General features: G+C 44.1%; 1 protein-coding gene across 1 annotated transcript in view; it reads left to right on the top strand.

Moving 5' to 3' along the window:
• The window catches only part of LOC138261625 (SCO-spondin-like), a 1,514,343-nt gene that overhangs the window by 92,241 nt on the left and 1,405,847 nt on the right, over positions 1–16,255 (top strand). Inside the window, exon 15 of the mRNA XM_069210750.1 lies at positions 2,781–2,953. Within this exon, the coding sequence (XP_069066851.1) occupies positions 2,781–2,953 (173 nt within the window). The remainder of the gene's footprint in view (positions 1–2,780; positions 2,954–16,255) is intronic.

Below are 16,255 nucleotides of genomic sequence, written 5' to 3' on the forward strand. Positions count from 1 at the left end.
TGGGGTCGCAAAATGCGACCCACCTCATGAATATTGATGAGGTGGGTCTTTGCGACCCCATAGCGAGTCGCAGACGGTGTCTGAGACACCGTTCTGCATCCAAGATTGCGACTCGGAAATTGCGAGTCGGACAGACTCGCAATTTCCGAGTCGCAATCTCGGAGTCTCCTACATGTGGCCCCAAATTATCTGTATCTCAAGGATAAAGCAATATTATTCCCTGTTCATATGTTATATAGTGAATACTTGAAATTAGGTTCTAAAATTCTAGTTATGGTATGGGTTTGTTAATAATTTCCATAAAACTTGGCCACCATCCTTTGTTTTGACTATCCTCCCTGTTAGAAATGTGGCTGTTGTCTGACTGGCTTGTAAGCCCTGGTTAATCAGCAACCACAATCCTAGTCAGGGTAAGGCACAGGCAAACCCTAAATTAACCTGTGCTCATCCTCTGGTAGCTTGGCATAGAGCAGGCAGGCTTAACTTCAAGGCAATGTGTAAAGTATTTGTGCAACACTTCAAACAGTAAAACAGTGAACACACCACACAAAAAGATTCACCAGGTTAGAAAAATAGATCTGAATTTAATAAATAAAACTAGACCAAAACCACCAAAATACAATAATTAGAACTGGAGATATTACATTTCAAAGCTTTAGGTGAAAATAGCAGCAAGAAGTGCTATTGGGGTTATCTAGTCATGCTGAATCGGGTCAAAGACAAAAGTTCAGGCTGACCATGATGGAGGATGGGCCGGCTACAGGGACCCAGTTAGGTCTGTTGAACCAAATGACCTTGAATCCTGGTTGCAGAACATTGCATCGATCCGCGTCGAAGATGTGTCGAGCAGCCTAAGCATCCATTATTTCCGCGATGTGACAAGGCAGTAGTGTAAAGTCCTGTAATGGCGACGTTGAGGATCCTGTAGGCGGGGCTTGCGATGCAAAGGCGGGTGTCGAGGATGCATTGCTCAGTCGAGGCGATGCGTCAGTTCCGATGAGCGATGAAGTTGCAAGGTGGCGTTTCATCGCGGAGGCTGCCGTTGTCAGGAAATGTGTGGAACTTGCACTGGGAAAAGCATTGCGCAGTTGCTGTTCTGAAGAAGATGCATCAAACCCAGATGTGGGTTGCTGCATCGATGTGAGTCTGTTACAACAGGTCCAATCTACACAACAGCAGCAATGCCTCTGTTCTGCTTGAAGATGCGCTGCTCAGCCGAGGAGATGCATCGGTTCTGCTAACGGATGTGTCATTCAGCAGAGGATGCATTGGTTCAGCTGAGATCTGCTACCATTCAGGTATTACAGACTCACATATCTCAACCAGTGCACTCAAATCTATGTAATTGCACGAATACAATAGCACAGATTCAAATGTACTGCAAATCTGGTTGTCATTTTCATGCCATCTTAGTTTTGTCTGCAATGCCAATGTACCTCAATCTATCAGAAGAATATATTAAGATATTTTGTCACATCTTTTGAAAACCTGATCTAAATCCACCTCTTTAACTCTGTGACTGGTTATCCCTCATTAACTTCCAATACAATTTCATCTACATTAGTAACCGTACTGCACCTCGTTGTCCTAAACGAAATCTACCAAAATAACCCTCTGCCACCCCCTCCTTCTGGTATGGCACAGCACACATCAGTACTGATACCCTTGCCTCACCTCTTTTGGTCTTTAAGAGGCATCAATCTGTTTGGAAGCCTCAAGATTTACTATATTAATTTCACATTTACTTACCTTGACAGTATGTAGTAGTCTGTGTTATGGAATCCATATGCATGCAGGCAAGTATTAAAAACTCAGTATTTTGGTAGAACACTGTCTAGGGCAGACTATCTAACCCAGGGGTCTCCAAACATTTCTGTATTGAGAGACAGTTCTGATCAGTAAAAACCATTGTGAGCTATTGAATGCCATGCCACTCGCACAGTGTTACCAGACACCCCCACTCTCAGCTTCATTGACTTTAAACCTAATGTCCATAGAGCCAGATACTATGGGTTGACAAAAATACTAAGACTAGAGGCACTATGACAGGGCTGCCATGTGTGTCAGTGAGAGCATGATCTTTAGGAATGTATGAACATGTGTGCATATGAATAGGAAATATGCGTGCGGATAAATTAGAGTTTGTGTCATATGTACTTGTAGCAAAGGACATACCTTTTGCCATATGTGGCACACTTACATATATAACACAAATATACAAACTTTTTTTTTTAAATGGGAGAAATTTAAAGTGTAGGAAAAGGTTCTGCAAAAATGTTCATAATACTATGGAACATATTTCTGCACTTTATACAGACCACTGGGAGCAAGGGGCCTGCTGTTTGTAAATGCAATACTTTGAAATGGGAGAAAACTAAAATGAAGAGTTAACGTAATCATTAACTCTTCAATATCATTTTCTTCCACTCAAGAGCATTGCGAAACACCATTTTGTTCTCACACTTCAGTATTGAGTTGACAGGGACTTTTATTCAAGAGTAAAATACCTCAGTCTTTCAGTTCTTAATCTCTGTGCCCCATCCTCGTTCTGACTCCAGCACTCCTCATAATCAGCTCCTGTTACCTGCAGCCTGAAAATAATTTAAAATAAACACAGCCTTCCCTTAACTTTAAAAAGAAAATGTGACCCTGTGCTTATTTAAAAATGAATTAAAGGCTGTGAGCTACTCTGAAGGTATCTGAGAGCTACGAGTAGCACGTGATCAACTGGTTGGGGTACCTAATCTAACCTCTCAACTTGTGTTTCTCTTTGAATTCAGGTGATGTGACAGTGGATGGCCGAGAATTTGCATTGCCCTATGTCAGTGCTGTACTCTCGGTTAGACGGGCCTCTTCTTCCTTCATCCTCGTCCAGTCGTTTGGGGTGCACATCCTTTGGGGCTTGGAGTTCAGGCTGGTCTACATCACTCTCCAGCCAGTCTATGTGGACAAGGTGAGTGCTCCGTGGCATCGCTTCTCGGTTCATCATTGCTCGATCTGCTGCTGATGCTCATTTGAGTCAAGTAAATGGCACTCTTTACTCCAGCACTTGCTCTGTCAGAGAAGTCCTCCCTTGCTCCCACTATTCATATCCAATATTCATGCGCTAGTGACAAAATGTTGAATTTTTTATTTGTGTTTGTTTCCTTATTTCCTCCTGCTGCCTTCCACACACACAACTCTTTTTTATGGCACATTACCGAAATGCCAGGAGACCAGAAAGTAACAGAAAAAGGATATTATTAGAAGCACTCTGCAACAGATCACTACCAGCACTTGTATTGTCTGTGTGGTGCACCAGTAGTTGGTATTATGCTCCAACAGACCGTGCTGTACCTCTACAGTTGATGCTTTGCTTCTACAGTCTGCGCTGTGTTTCATTCTGTAGACGTTGCTGTGCTCCAGCAGTCCTAGCTGTTTTCCTACAGTCTGTGCTGTGCTGAACCAATCTGGGTCCCTGCAGTCTCTGTTGTACTCCAACTATCAATGCCATCTCCCTACAATCTCTGCTATGTACCAGGAGTGTGTACTGTGCTCCTGTTGTCATTATTTTACTGCTGTGGACTTTGATATGCTCCAGAAATGTCTTCTATGCTCCTGTAGTAACTGCTGTGTCACATCAGTCTGTGTTGTGTTGCTGCAGTCTGTGTTGTGCTTCTGCAGCCTGTGCTGCGCCCCTGCAGAGGTCAGTCCTATTGCTGTTCTCCTGCAGGCTGGGCAGTGCCCCCCCACTCATCTGCACTGTGATCCTACACTGTTTCCTCTACTCATACACTTTGTGCTGCACCCATATCTTTTTGCAGTGCTCAAGTGGGCTTTGATGCACTCCAGCAATTGTTGCTGTGCTCCTGTAGAAATTGCTGTGTTCCAGCAGTCTGTGCTATTCTTCAGCATTCCGGGCTGTGCTCCTGCAGGCTGTGCTCCCACATTCTCTGCTGTGCTCCAGTGGTCTGCACTGTTCTCACTGATCTTTGCCCGTGTAATCTCTACTGTATTCCATCAATCTGTTACCCAGCAGCCACTGCAATCCTCCTTTGCTTTGGTACCAGAATATCATCTGCAGAATATAGTCTGATATAAATATTGTTCCCTAGATATCATTTACAAAAATATTGGTACGTTGGGGGTAATAATAGAAAATGTATATCCAATGAGGACATCTTTTTTGTTAATGATATTTAGAATAATATTTATGTTAGATGGTATTTCACTAGAAGATATTCTGATATTTGACTGCTTCTATAGTCTCTGCTGTCCTTGAGAAGTCTCTGCCGAGCTCTAACAATTTGTGCTGTGCTGCTGCAGTCTGCTGAGTGCTTCAGCAGTCTCTACAATGCTGGTGTAGTCTGGGCTGTGATCTAATAGTCTCTGCTATGCTTCTATGGTCTGTGATGTGTGGATGTTGCCTCTGCTGTGCTCCAGCAACTTTTGCTGTGCTTCTGAAGTCTGTTTTCTGTCAGCCAGAGCTGCTGTGCTTTGGTATTCTGTGCTCCTACACTCTTGAAGCTACAGTGCCTTTTGTGCTATTGCAGCCTATGCTTTGCTCCAGTGATTGGTGCTGTACTCATCAGTCTGTGTTTTTTTCTCCAGTACACCGTGCCATGGTCTGACAGTCTCTGTTTAGCAGCTGCAGTCTGTGCCCCAGAATTCATTGCAATGCTCCTCCAGTCTCTGTTGAACTCATGCAGTTTCTGTTTGTGCTTCTACAGTCCCTGTTGTGCTGAGCTCAAGCAATCAGTGCTGTGTTCCTGCAGTCTGTACTATGCTTTTGCAGTCCACACTTGTACATCTGTACTGTGTTACTGTAGTCCATGACGTGCTCACGTAGTTTTGGCTGTTCTCTTAGAGTCAGTGTTGGGTGGTTAAGCTCTCTGCTGTGCTCCCCTCTACTGTACTTTGCTCATACAGTATGTTCCATGTCCCTGAAGTCTTTAACATGCTTCTGTGCTGTCTGTTGTGCTTTTGTAGTTGCTGATGTGCTCTTGCATTTTGTGCGGTGCTCCATCATTCTGTGCTGTGCAGTCCTCAGTTTGTGCTGTGCTTTTTTAGTTCTGCTTGTCACCAGTAGTCCGTGCTGTGTTCCTGCAGTCTCTGCAGTGCTTCTCCAGTCTTTGCTGTGTTTCGGTAATCTTTGGAATGCTGCAACAGAATGGGTCATAGTCTTGCAGTCTATGCTGTGCTCCTGCCGTCTGTACCACAGCAGTCATTGCAATTCATCTCCAGTCTCTTTGTGCTCCTGTAGTTGCAGTTTATTTTTCTGAGATTCCTGCTATACTCCTACAATCAGTGCTACACGCCTGCAGTCTGCTCTCCGACTATGTATATGGTGTTTCTGCAGGCTGTGCTATGCTGGAGTAATTCCTGCTGTGCACCTTCAGCCTGCGTCCTGCTCTTTCAGTTTTTGTAATGGCCCAGTTGTCTAGGATCCTGCAGTCTGATCCAGTGTTCCGACGCCTGTCCCTTTGCATTCATGTTTGTTCACCTGCTGTTGTTGCTGTGCCTCCGGACTCTGTGCTACTAGAGTATGTGCAGTGCTCCAGGAATATGTGATGTGTTCCAGCAGTCTGTGAGCAAAAGTCTTTGTTTTACTCCAGCAGTCCTTACTTCTATAATTTGTTCAGTGATACCCAGCTCGCATGCTCTTAGGGTCTGTTCTATGGTCCTGGAGTCTGTGTTACAGAAGCTACTGCGCCACAGCAGTAAATGATGAGCTGATGCTATATGTGACATGCTCCTCCAGTCTCTACTGTGCTCAAGCAGTCTCTGCTCTATTTCTGTAGAATGTACCGCAAATTTGAAAACTCTACTGTGCTCCAGCTGTTGTACCATGCTCCTAAAGTTTTTGCTGTGCTCCAGCAGCAACTACTCCCCCAGCCTGTTGTAAAGCACACCTGCAGTTTATCATGTTCTCCTGCGCGCTCTCTTGTGCAAAGCGGACATATAGGCCCTCATTACAACCTTTGTGGGCAGCGGAGGCCGCCTGCCAAGGTTTGACCACCGAGCGGCCGCCTATGCGGCCGCAATCCCGCCAGCCGCATTACGACATCCCCGCCGGCCCAGCGGGGATGTCGGCCGTAACATTGGAGCCGGTTCCTAATGGAAACGAGTCCGGCTGGACTTGAACCCTCAGTGCTCAGTGTGAAGGTCTGTGACCGTCATACTGAACTAGTCTTTCTTTTTTTAAATGGTTTTTAGCCCTTTATGAGCTATCTGGGACCACGGGAGCCCTCAAGGGCTCCACCACTGTCCCTACATGTTTTTAAAAATATATATTTTACAATGTGCCCTTTACGGGCTATCAGGGGCCGCGGGGGAAGCCTCAAGGCCTTCCCCATTTTACTATTGGTTCAGCAAGCAAGGAGCTGCTTTAAGCAGCACCTCCATGTTTGCTGAAGCAAAGCTTTAATCTCTATTCCCTGCACACAAACCTGCATGCAGGGAACAGAGATGAAAACTCCGCTTTCTGACAGCGGGACCTGTATGACAGGTCCCGCTGGCAGAAACCGGAGTGTTTGCTGTGACTTGGCTGCAGCTGTCAAAGCTGCAGGCAAGTCACAGCAAACACCTATGTCCTGGGGTGGGCACCCCAAGACATAGCAGGAGCCGGCCCTGGGGGAGTAGCGAGCCGCAGGGCCATCAGTGGCTCCTCGAGTGTGGGGTCGCGCACTCCCTAGCAATTATAGCCCCTGGGAGGTGGTGGTCCCCAGGGCAGTGGGAGGCCTTGTGCCTCCTGGCAGTCTATGTTAACAAAACCCCAGGTAGATGGCAGTCCCCAGGTCTGGGGGGGCGCCCCCATATTTAATTTAAAAATCCCCAGGGAGGTAGTGGTCCCTGGGGCAGTGGGGGGGGAGCATGTGTTAATTACTTAAAGCCCCGGGGAGGTGGTGGTCCCGGGGCTGTAGGGGAGGCTGTTAGGCCTCCCCCACTTTAAAAAAGCATTTTGCCCCTGGAGGTGGTGGTCTCCAGGGTATGAGGAGCCACATGCCCCCTGCCCATTTTACAAAAACACGCTGGGGAGGTAGTGGTCCCCAGGGGTTATTAAAGCCCAGGGATGGGGGCCGTGCACCTCCTCCTCTATTAGGCCCCAAATGCTTTCGGGTCATGGCCCACTGAGGGCAAAAACAGTAGAAAGCACAGGGGACTGTGTTTTTTCAAAAGAAATCTCGGACAAACCCACAGATTCCTCCGCTGATTTTTCAAATAAAAAAAAAAATGCTTTTTAGCCCTGGTGGGGGTCGCTCAGGGACCCCAGCACCAGGGCTGAGGGGTCAGGGTGACTCTACCCTGGCAATCAAAACAAAGAGGGGGACGGGGAGGTTTATTAAGGTCCAGTGTACAGCCTCCCTGACTGAAGCGACAAACAATAGGGTACACTGTTCCTAATAGAGAAAGGAAGCAAGAACACAGGTCCTCAAGGCACTTCTAAAATTAGAATCAAGAGCCCTTACACATCCAATGTATGTCATGCTTCATCATAGGGCTAGCTCCTCGTCAGAACGGCGCTGCAATGTCTGACGGGCCCCATTAGGGGGCTCTTTGCCGGAGATCCTGAAAAAAAGTGTGAGCCGTGACAAATGCAGTAGGAGTAAGGTAAACCTACTGTTTCAGAAAAAGCAGGGAAAAAAAGAAAAAAAGACTTTAAATTGGCTGAAGGACCTCAACACAAATTATTTAATTTAGGTTATGAGGATCTTGGTCAAGATTAAAAAAACACATAAGAGTGGGTAAGGAATAATGCTTCACCACTGTACTCATCCAAAAGGAAGGGCTAGTAGGGATGCTTCCCTTCTAGATACAATATAGGATCAACATGTTTCACCCCTCAAGGGTCCAAACGTAACACATAACGCTTCATCAGGATCAAGACACATACCTCCTAAACTTTTTGTTGCAAGTCCTAACCTAAATATTACAAGGAAAATCATTTTAAATTTAAAAGAAAATTGTCCTTTTCTGGTTGGGTATGTTCTATCATATGACGTATGTCAGAGTGTATGAACCAAATGTCAAAACATTTGTATATACATTGAGTTCATTTATATGGTTTTCTTATCCCGAAATGTACATAATAATATGGACTGGTATATCCACTTTTCATACATGCTTCCTTCAATCCACAGCCAGAAATGGTAAATTTGCTTTTAAATTGAGTGTTGTGTTATTGTAGAGGTAATCACGTGTGGGGTTAAAAGTGATGGCAAAATGGCGGTGAACAGGTTGAGAAATGCAGTGAGTGCCGAAACGCCTTCCTGTTCCTTTTTGTTCTGCCAAGCGGATTCAAGTTTCTTTACATCTGCTGCACGGAGTGCCTGTCTTCTTTTGATTTGGAAGGAGGAGTGAGGAGTGTTGGTTGTGGTGGCATAGGTCGGCACAGGCACTGCTGACGTTCTGTTGTGGGGTGGCATATAAATATATATATATATATATATATATATATATATAACATTAAAAACCAATATTTTATTGCAATGAAAAGTACTTGGACAAAATCGTGTGCGTGACAAGGTGCAATGCTTGTTTGTTTTTCTGTGAATAAAGCTTGAGCACCGGCCTCATCTGGCCCACCTTTAGAGACGCCACTGTCTGAAACCATATCTTCAGTCATGAGCAGTCCACTCCACTTCTAATGTTTATAACTCTCCTACGATGCTGCTTTTTCTAAAACGTTCATGTCTAATGGGATGTAGATTTTTTTTTAAACTGATTGGGTTTGGCTAATGCTCTTTATTTCAAGTAAGCATCAAATGCCCCCCCCCCCACCCCCCGAGCTTCCCTTTGGTTATGGAGCTGAAGTGCAATTTAGTATTTCAAAGCATGATACCGCCTTATGGTGACATCGTCGGTTATTGGTCTAATTGATGGTCCTTTTGGATTTTGTACATAACTTGGAGCAAGTGTCAGCTACTCCTCACAATGAAGACATATTTCGCAGACAGGCATATTAAGTATGATTTTGTTAAACAAAGTGTCAGGCATATTTAACAATTGTATCACATGTTCACCACTGTGGCTAGCTCAACACAAGTGCTCACTGTTAAAGCAAACAGTAAATAAAATATATTTACTGTGTACAGTTTTTGACACACACAGCTGTTCACATTATATAATGATGATACATTAGGGCACATTAGTTAAAGGAATTAATGTATTGCATTCATGCAACCCCTACTTGTTCATTTAGTTATCATGGAGGGGGACAAAAACTGTTTTGCGGAATTAATTTCGAACTCCAAAATGAGCTCTGGGGCTATATAAAATAAATAGTCAAACTTCAGTTTAACTTCCTTCAAAGAAACAAGTGCTAATGTTTCCCACCCCCACAGACGAGACTTCATCAGGACTTCGCCCTTGATCTGTTTGTTCATTTTAATTAGTGTGACCAGAAGTCTCGGCTTTACCGGGTCAGGCCCGGGTTTTTACCAGATGTCCCGTCAGATTCCAGGAAATGTAGCTTATATCCCGGTTTTCAGAGAGGGGCGCCGAAAACTGTGGGAGACGATTTTTTTGTTTTCCAAAAGAGATAGTTTAGCAGGTGTTACCAGAAAGCAATTTAATTAACAGGCATTATACTGACTTTAAAAAGTGCGTTTTATTTTTGTTCTTAGTGCCTCCTCTGTAATTCTGTGCTGAGAGCTGTCATTCTTCGCGCTCGTTTGAAGTAAAATTGTAGACCTTTTTCTATTTTTGTGAAATGTCCTTGTTTTTGGCCTTAAAATTCTGGTCACCATCATTTTAATGGATATCGATACTGTATTTGGAAAGATATGACCCACTGGTTAATAGGATTTTCCTATGCATGCTTTAGTGTGCTTTGATGTACTTCGTGGGAAGTGGAACACAACTAGAGAATAAGGGCTGCGGCTCATCTCCTTGTGGAATCCTTGTCACCATTCAGTGTCTCGCCTGGGAGGGCAGCATCATACTAGGGGGCGGGGGGGGGGGGGGGGAGGGGGAGGGGCACCGCTCTAATAAAAGCAAGGGTTGTGGTTCCCCTGACCCTCAGATAGGTAGTGAACTACACCCATGGGGTACATACAGCTTGTCTCACATATTTGAACCTTGATTCTAACACATCTGCTGAACTTTCAATACGCACTCCCCTTGGGTGTGTCAATGAGCGATGGACATAAGAAAAACCGTAAATTGTAAATCATAGGACTACCGTACATGTTTACAAGTTGTTTGATAAGCCTCTTAAATGTGTTGGAAAATGTGATCGGTATTTATATTTTGTTTGCAGCTGTGAGATTTTCACTGCGCAGCGAACGTTTTATCTTATCACTGTACCCTGTGGTGTCAATCATCGAATACGGCAAATTCAAATCTTCCTAGTTGGCCGTATGAACGGTGTTTTGTCCGCGCATTTTTCTCTACGTGGCTGTTGATATTCCAGCTGTCTTCACGTGTCCATTATTTTATTGTAAACAATGTCCTCAATACAACAGCGGCCATGTACAGCCTCAACATTTTCAATAGGAAGCTGCAGGGCATGTAGCGCCTGGGTGAAAAAGGTTACAATCTGAGACCTGGCTCCGGGTGGGAGGTGCGTATCATGTGATGTCATAGAATGTTGCGGTATTGTGACGTCAGCTGGGACGTTTACAGTCAGCTCCGACACTTGCTGCTTGGAAAGGCGGGAAGACAGCTCTGCTGTTTACAGGTGACGATTAAAGGCTGCCCTCGCTACTGCTGTGTACTCCGGATCAGATCACTACAGGTATTGTCTGTAATATTAAGGAGGTCTATGAATGTTTTTAAAAAAAACTCAGATGACAGACCCAAACACTTTCTAACTGTTCTACTGTGACTGGCATTGAGACGAATGTCTGTGATGAGTGCTGCTGATTTGTCCCATCGTTCCGTATGGTACCGAGTCGGTGTTACTTTTATTGGTGTCTGAGTACCCAGAGCTGATCTCTTCAACAGTTTAACAGTTGTTAAAAGGTGGCGCTATGACATCGATCTGTACAGCTCACTGGGGTCACCCCTCCTTTTAAAGTCACCCGCAATAGGAGAGGGCTCGCCTTATTTTCCAAAAGCTCGACAACATAAAGAACAATTTGTTTGGTTAAATAAATTCGAGAATCTCGCTGCAATGCAAAGTTCCAGAAGCAACTTAAATTCAGTATATATTCTCCACATATTGTCGTTTTCAATTTGTATTTTATTTTGATTCATTAAAATAGCAAATTTAAAAGTAACCGCATTTTACCTTTTAGGGATAAAGTGACAACGTAATGAAAGTTATCGAAAATTGTTCCTCATGAGTACTTATCTAAGTTTTATAATAATAAAAGAGAGTATGGAAAAGGAGGGGAAAAGAAAACAAAGTCAGTAGGACTTGTTTATAGGTGAGTGTGTTGAGTTCCTCCGGTTCGGACAATGATCCCGGTAGTGAGTGATGCTCTCTCATAGACTGTGCCGTGCCTCTCCAGTCTCCACTGTGCTCCAGCAGTCTGTGATGCATCCCAGGGGTCTCTGCTCTTTTCCTGTGGCATGTGCCGCACACATGTAAACTCTGCTGTGCTCGAGCAGTCTGTGCAGGGTTCTATGCTTTCTGTTGTGCGCCTGCAGTCTTAGATGCATTCATGTAGTTTCTGCCATGTCTGTGGCCAGCAGTGTCCGAGGTGCCCTCTCAAACACTGTTGTGCGTCTGCATTCTCTTCTGTGCACCTGTGAGCTGTTGTGCTTCTTCGGTTTCTGTTGTGCTCCTGCGAATGTTGCTGTGCTTCAGCATTTTGTGCTGTTCTCTTGCACTCTCTACTGTGCTCTTGCATTCTGTGATCCTACCGCCTGTGCTGTGCTCCAGCTTTCTGTGCTGTTCTCTTGCACTCACTACTGTGCTCTTGCATTCTGCGATCCTTCAGCCAGTGCCGTGCTCCAGCATTCTGTGCTGTTCTCTTGCACTCACTACTGTGCTCTTGCATTCTGCGATCCTTCAGCAAGTGCCGTGCTACAGCATTTTGTGCTGTTCTCATGCACTCACTACTGTGCTCATGCATTCTGCGATCCCACAGCCAGTGCCGTGCTCCAGCATTCTGTGCTGTTCTCTTGCACTCACTACTGTGCTCTTGCATTCTGCGATCCTTCAGCAAGTGCCATGCTACAGCATTCTGTGCTGTTCTCATGCACTCACTACTGTGCTCATGCATTCTGCGATCCCACAGCCAGTGCCATGATCCCACTGCGTGTGCCGTGCTCCAGCAATCCGTGCTGTTCTCTTGCACTCACCACTGTGCTCATGCATTCTGCAATCCCACAGCAAGTGCCGTGCTCCAGCTTTCTGTGCTGTTCTCTTGCACTCACTACTGTGCTCTTGCATTCTGTGATCCTACAGCCTGTGCCATGCTCCCGCGTTCCCACTGTGTCCGAAGAGTGCCTGCTGTGCTCCTAAAGTGTACACTGTGTGGCTGAAGCCTCCGCTGTGCTCCCACAGTCTGTGGTGTGCGCTGCAATCCTTTCTCCTACAGTGTGTGCTGGCTCCATTTGTCTGCACTGTGCTCCTCAGAAGTCTGTCGCGCTGCAGCTGCTCCAGCATTCTGTGAAATGCTGCTACTGTCTGCCCTGTGCTCCCACAGTCTCTCTTGTGCTTTTGCACTGACTTTTGGGGGGTCCGACAGTCGTTCTTATGCTCACAATCTGTGCTGTGCTCCTGAAGTCTCTACTGTGCTCCTTCAGTCTCTGTTGCACTCCCGCATTCTCTAATGAACTCCTTTAGTCATCTTTATACGCCTGCTGCCTGCAGTATCTGCTGTTTTCACAGTCTCTGCTGTGCTCCTTTGGACTGTGTTGTATTCTCGCAGACCCTGCTGTGCTCCATAAGTATGCGTTTTGCTCCTGCAGTCTGTGTTGTGCTCCTCTAGTCTCGTTATCCTTCTACCGTCTCCACAGCATCTTTGCTGTGCTTCAGCAGCCTGTGACCTGCTCTCTTACAGCCTTTACTGTGATTCAACAATTTGTGCTGTGCCACGTCTGCTGTGTTCCTTCAGTCTTTGCTGAGCTTCTGCAGTCTCTGGTGTCCCTCAGTAGTCTGTTCTGTGCTCCAGCAGTCTCTGCTGTGTTCTAACAGCCTGTTCCATGGTCCTGCTATGCTCATGCAGTCTGTGCCATACCATTACTGTCTTTGCTCTGCTCCTGTAATGTGTGCTTCTGTGGTATCCTGCAGTTTATCTTGTGCTCTTCTGGTCTGTTGATGTTCTGCAGTCTCTGCTGTGCCTCTCTAGTCTCTGCTCCAATAGATTGTGTTGTGCTTCTGCAGTCTGACCCATACTCCAGCAGTTTGTACCGTGTCCCATCAATATGTACTCAAGCAGTCTCTGCTGTGCTCCAGTGTCTCCCCTCTGTTCCTACAGTGTCTGCCGAGCTTCTGAAGTCTAGGCTGTGCATGTGTTCTAGCATTTTGCTCTGTGATCCAGCAGTCAGTGCTGTATTCAAACAGTCTGGTCATGTCGTCTCTGCTGTCTCTAACACTCTATGCTGTCACTATGCCCTTATGCAATCTCTATTGTCTTAATCCTGTGCTCCTACAACCTCTGCTGTGCTCCTGCAATTCCTGCTGCGGTCCTACAGTGTGTGCTGTGGTCCTGCAAACTATGTTGTGTTGAATAGTTTCTGCTGTGTTCTTGTAGTCTGGGATATGTTGCTACATTCTCTGCTGTGTTCCAGCAAACCCAGCTCTGCTTTCTCAGTCCATGCTCATTCTTTGCTGCCCTTCTCCAGAAGCATCCCCCATTGCCCTGCTTATGCAGGCCCTGCCATGTTTCTCTTGTGTGCACTGTGCTCTTACTGCCTCTCCTGGTCTAATCCAAGTTGTGCTGTGCTCCTGCAGTGTCTGCTGCGCTGTGATTCTGCAATATCTTCTGTGCCCCACTGACCTGTGCTGTGCTCCAGCATTCTTTGCTGTGATCCTTCTTTTTAATGACAGAATATCAACCATAAAATATCTGAATGCAAACATATTGTGGTAAAATACATATAGCCCCAAAAATCAGCTTTCTATACCTATAATATAAACAATACAAATCTCAACTGCAAAAATGTCGGTATACACAAATATAATAAGTATAAAACTATCTACTACAAAAATATATTTAAAAAATAAAAATAGACTCAACAACTAACTGCTACAAAAATCTTTAGTTCTTAAAAATATGAAAAATAAATAAAACACACCTACAAATATTTAGAATTTTTGCTACTGTTGACACAAAAGTGTGATTTATTTTTTAAAACATAACATTTAAAAGATGTTTCTATAAACATACAAATGTAACTAATTAATGAATGCATTAAAGAATAATGTAATTCATAAAAACAATCTCTATCATTTGAAAAAAATGACCTTACAACATCGACCATGTAACATATGTACATAGTATATTTTTAAATAAAATACCAGCATTAATTTCTAAATAATTTAGAAAAAATCACTAAAATATAGAGATATTTAATTATCAATAAATATAAACACTCAAAATAAAAATAAATGTCTATGTTAAAACCGATACTCAATATTCATTACATAAATCGTTTAAATAATAATTTAGTACAAATTAAATTTTTCATAAATAATATAAACATTTATAAAATAATTTAAAAACTGAAACTACAACATAAATTTACCAAAGTACATTAAAACATTCTGAAACGTAATTTATTAAATACAATTCTAAAATATTTTAATAATAATGACATACATCATTTTAAATAATCCATTTAAATATTGGTGATTAATGACTCGTTTTGTATTAAGAAATATATATTTAAATACAATTCTAGACACCTAACCCCCAATAAACCACATAATCCAAAAAATGACTCATCAAACATGTATAACATTATAAAACAATAATTCAGTGTATGCAGAAATTAACAAGTAAAATGTTTACGTTAGGTAAGCAAATAATAATGTAATATTGATAAATATATATTTAGTTATAAAAGCTCTAAAGAACCAGTCCCCCAATAAATCCCACAACCTAAAAAATGTTAAAATATAATACTATAAAGCAACAATGTAACTGATATTTCTATATAAAGTTGAAACAAATATATATAAAAAATAAACTACATTAAAACTATGCTATACACTATATTTTGCTACACAATATTTAAAACGTCTATAGTAGTGTAAAAAACAAAATACTTACTCTTGATATTTTATCCCTGTTAAACCTAATGCGTACAAACAGTGGTCCCCCCGGATTTTTTGGTTCTTTCAAGTACGTTTTGTCAGTTTTCATTTCCAAGGGCCTAGGAGCTTAGAGCATTTTGGGAAAGCCCAGGCCATCCATACAGTTTAGAAACTGGCACCGCTACCTGTGTGCGGGATTGAGTACCTGGGCCGGGCAAGGCTTGGATGGGGGAGTTGGCCTCTCTGACCTGGATGTCCATGTCTACAACCGGGTAGGGTGGTTTCTATGTGAATGTGCACATCGCGGAAGTGATCACAGAACGCGTATTTACGCACACGTATTTCATGATAGCAACATAGCCCAAAGGCTCAGGCAGACCGAGATGCACAAGAACTGTGGTGGTGTATGTAGTCGAAGTGACACCTGCCTTGGCAGGTTAGTGCACGCGCCAGGGCTTTAGTGCCTGGGAAGTGCCGAACACCCACACATGTTCGCACTGCCCATGAGAGCTGCTCTACCCATACAGTGATATGGGATGTCAAGATTTATTAAGTTCAGTTGAAATAAAGGATTGCAGGGGAGCCGCCTCATACTGTTTTGTATCGTTGGACTCAGGATGTCAAAGCTGAGCCATTGGTAACAGTAGTTTTGTCATTACTGCCCAGGATGTGCCACTTCTAGGAAGTGGGCATTTCTAGGCGTTGGGGCTGGTTCTGGTGCCCCATAAATTAGGCTTCATTCCATGAGTCCTGGGGAAGAGTACATCTACACATTCCCCAGATGACCGCTATAAAACGTGGGCATCCAGAATGACAGATCCCTGCCATTTGGGGCCTGGTGAGATAGATGGGGGAGAGGTTGAGGCACTTGGCCTCACAGAGCCAAAGTCTGGCACCAATAAAGATAAAGATCTGCATTCCAGGACCCCAGGGCAGACAAGGAGGAAATTTAGGGGAGACAAATGTGGATCAAAGGAATACCCTTTCAACCACCCCCCACTTCAAAGATTTTACCTAGTATGAGTAGGTACTCAAAGTTTGCAAGTTAGCGTACCACCAACAGATACGTGCGACCAGTGTGGCTGGACCTCATCGACGTACTGTCAGAGAAATCTGGGTACC

Source organism: Pleurodeles waltl, chromosome 10, assembly GCF_031143425.1.
Source record: "Pleurodeles waltl isolate 20211129_DDA chromosome 10, aPleWal1.hap1.20221129, whole genome shotgun sequence".
Lineage (NCBI taxonomy): Eukaryota > Metazoa > Chordata > Amphibia > Caudata > Salamandridae > Pleurodeles > Pleurodeles waltl.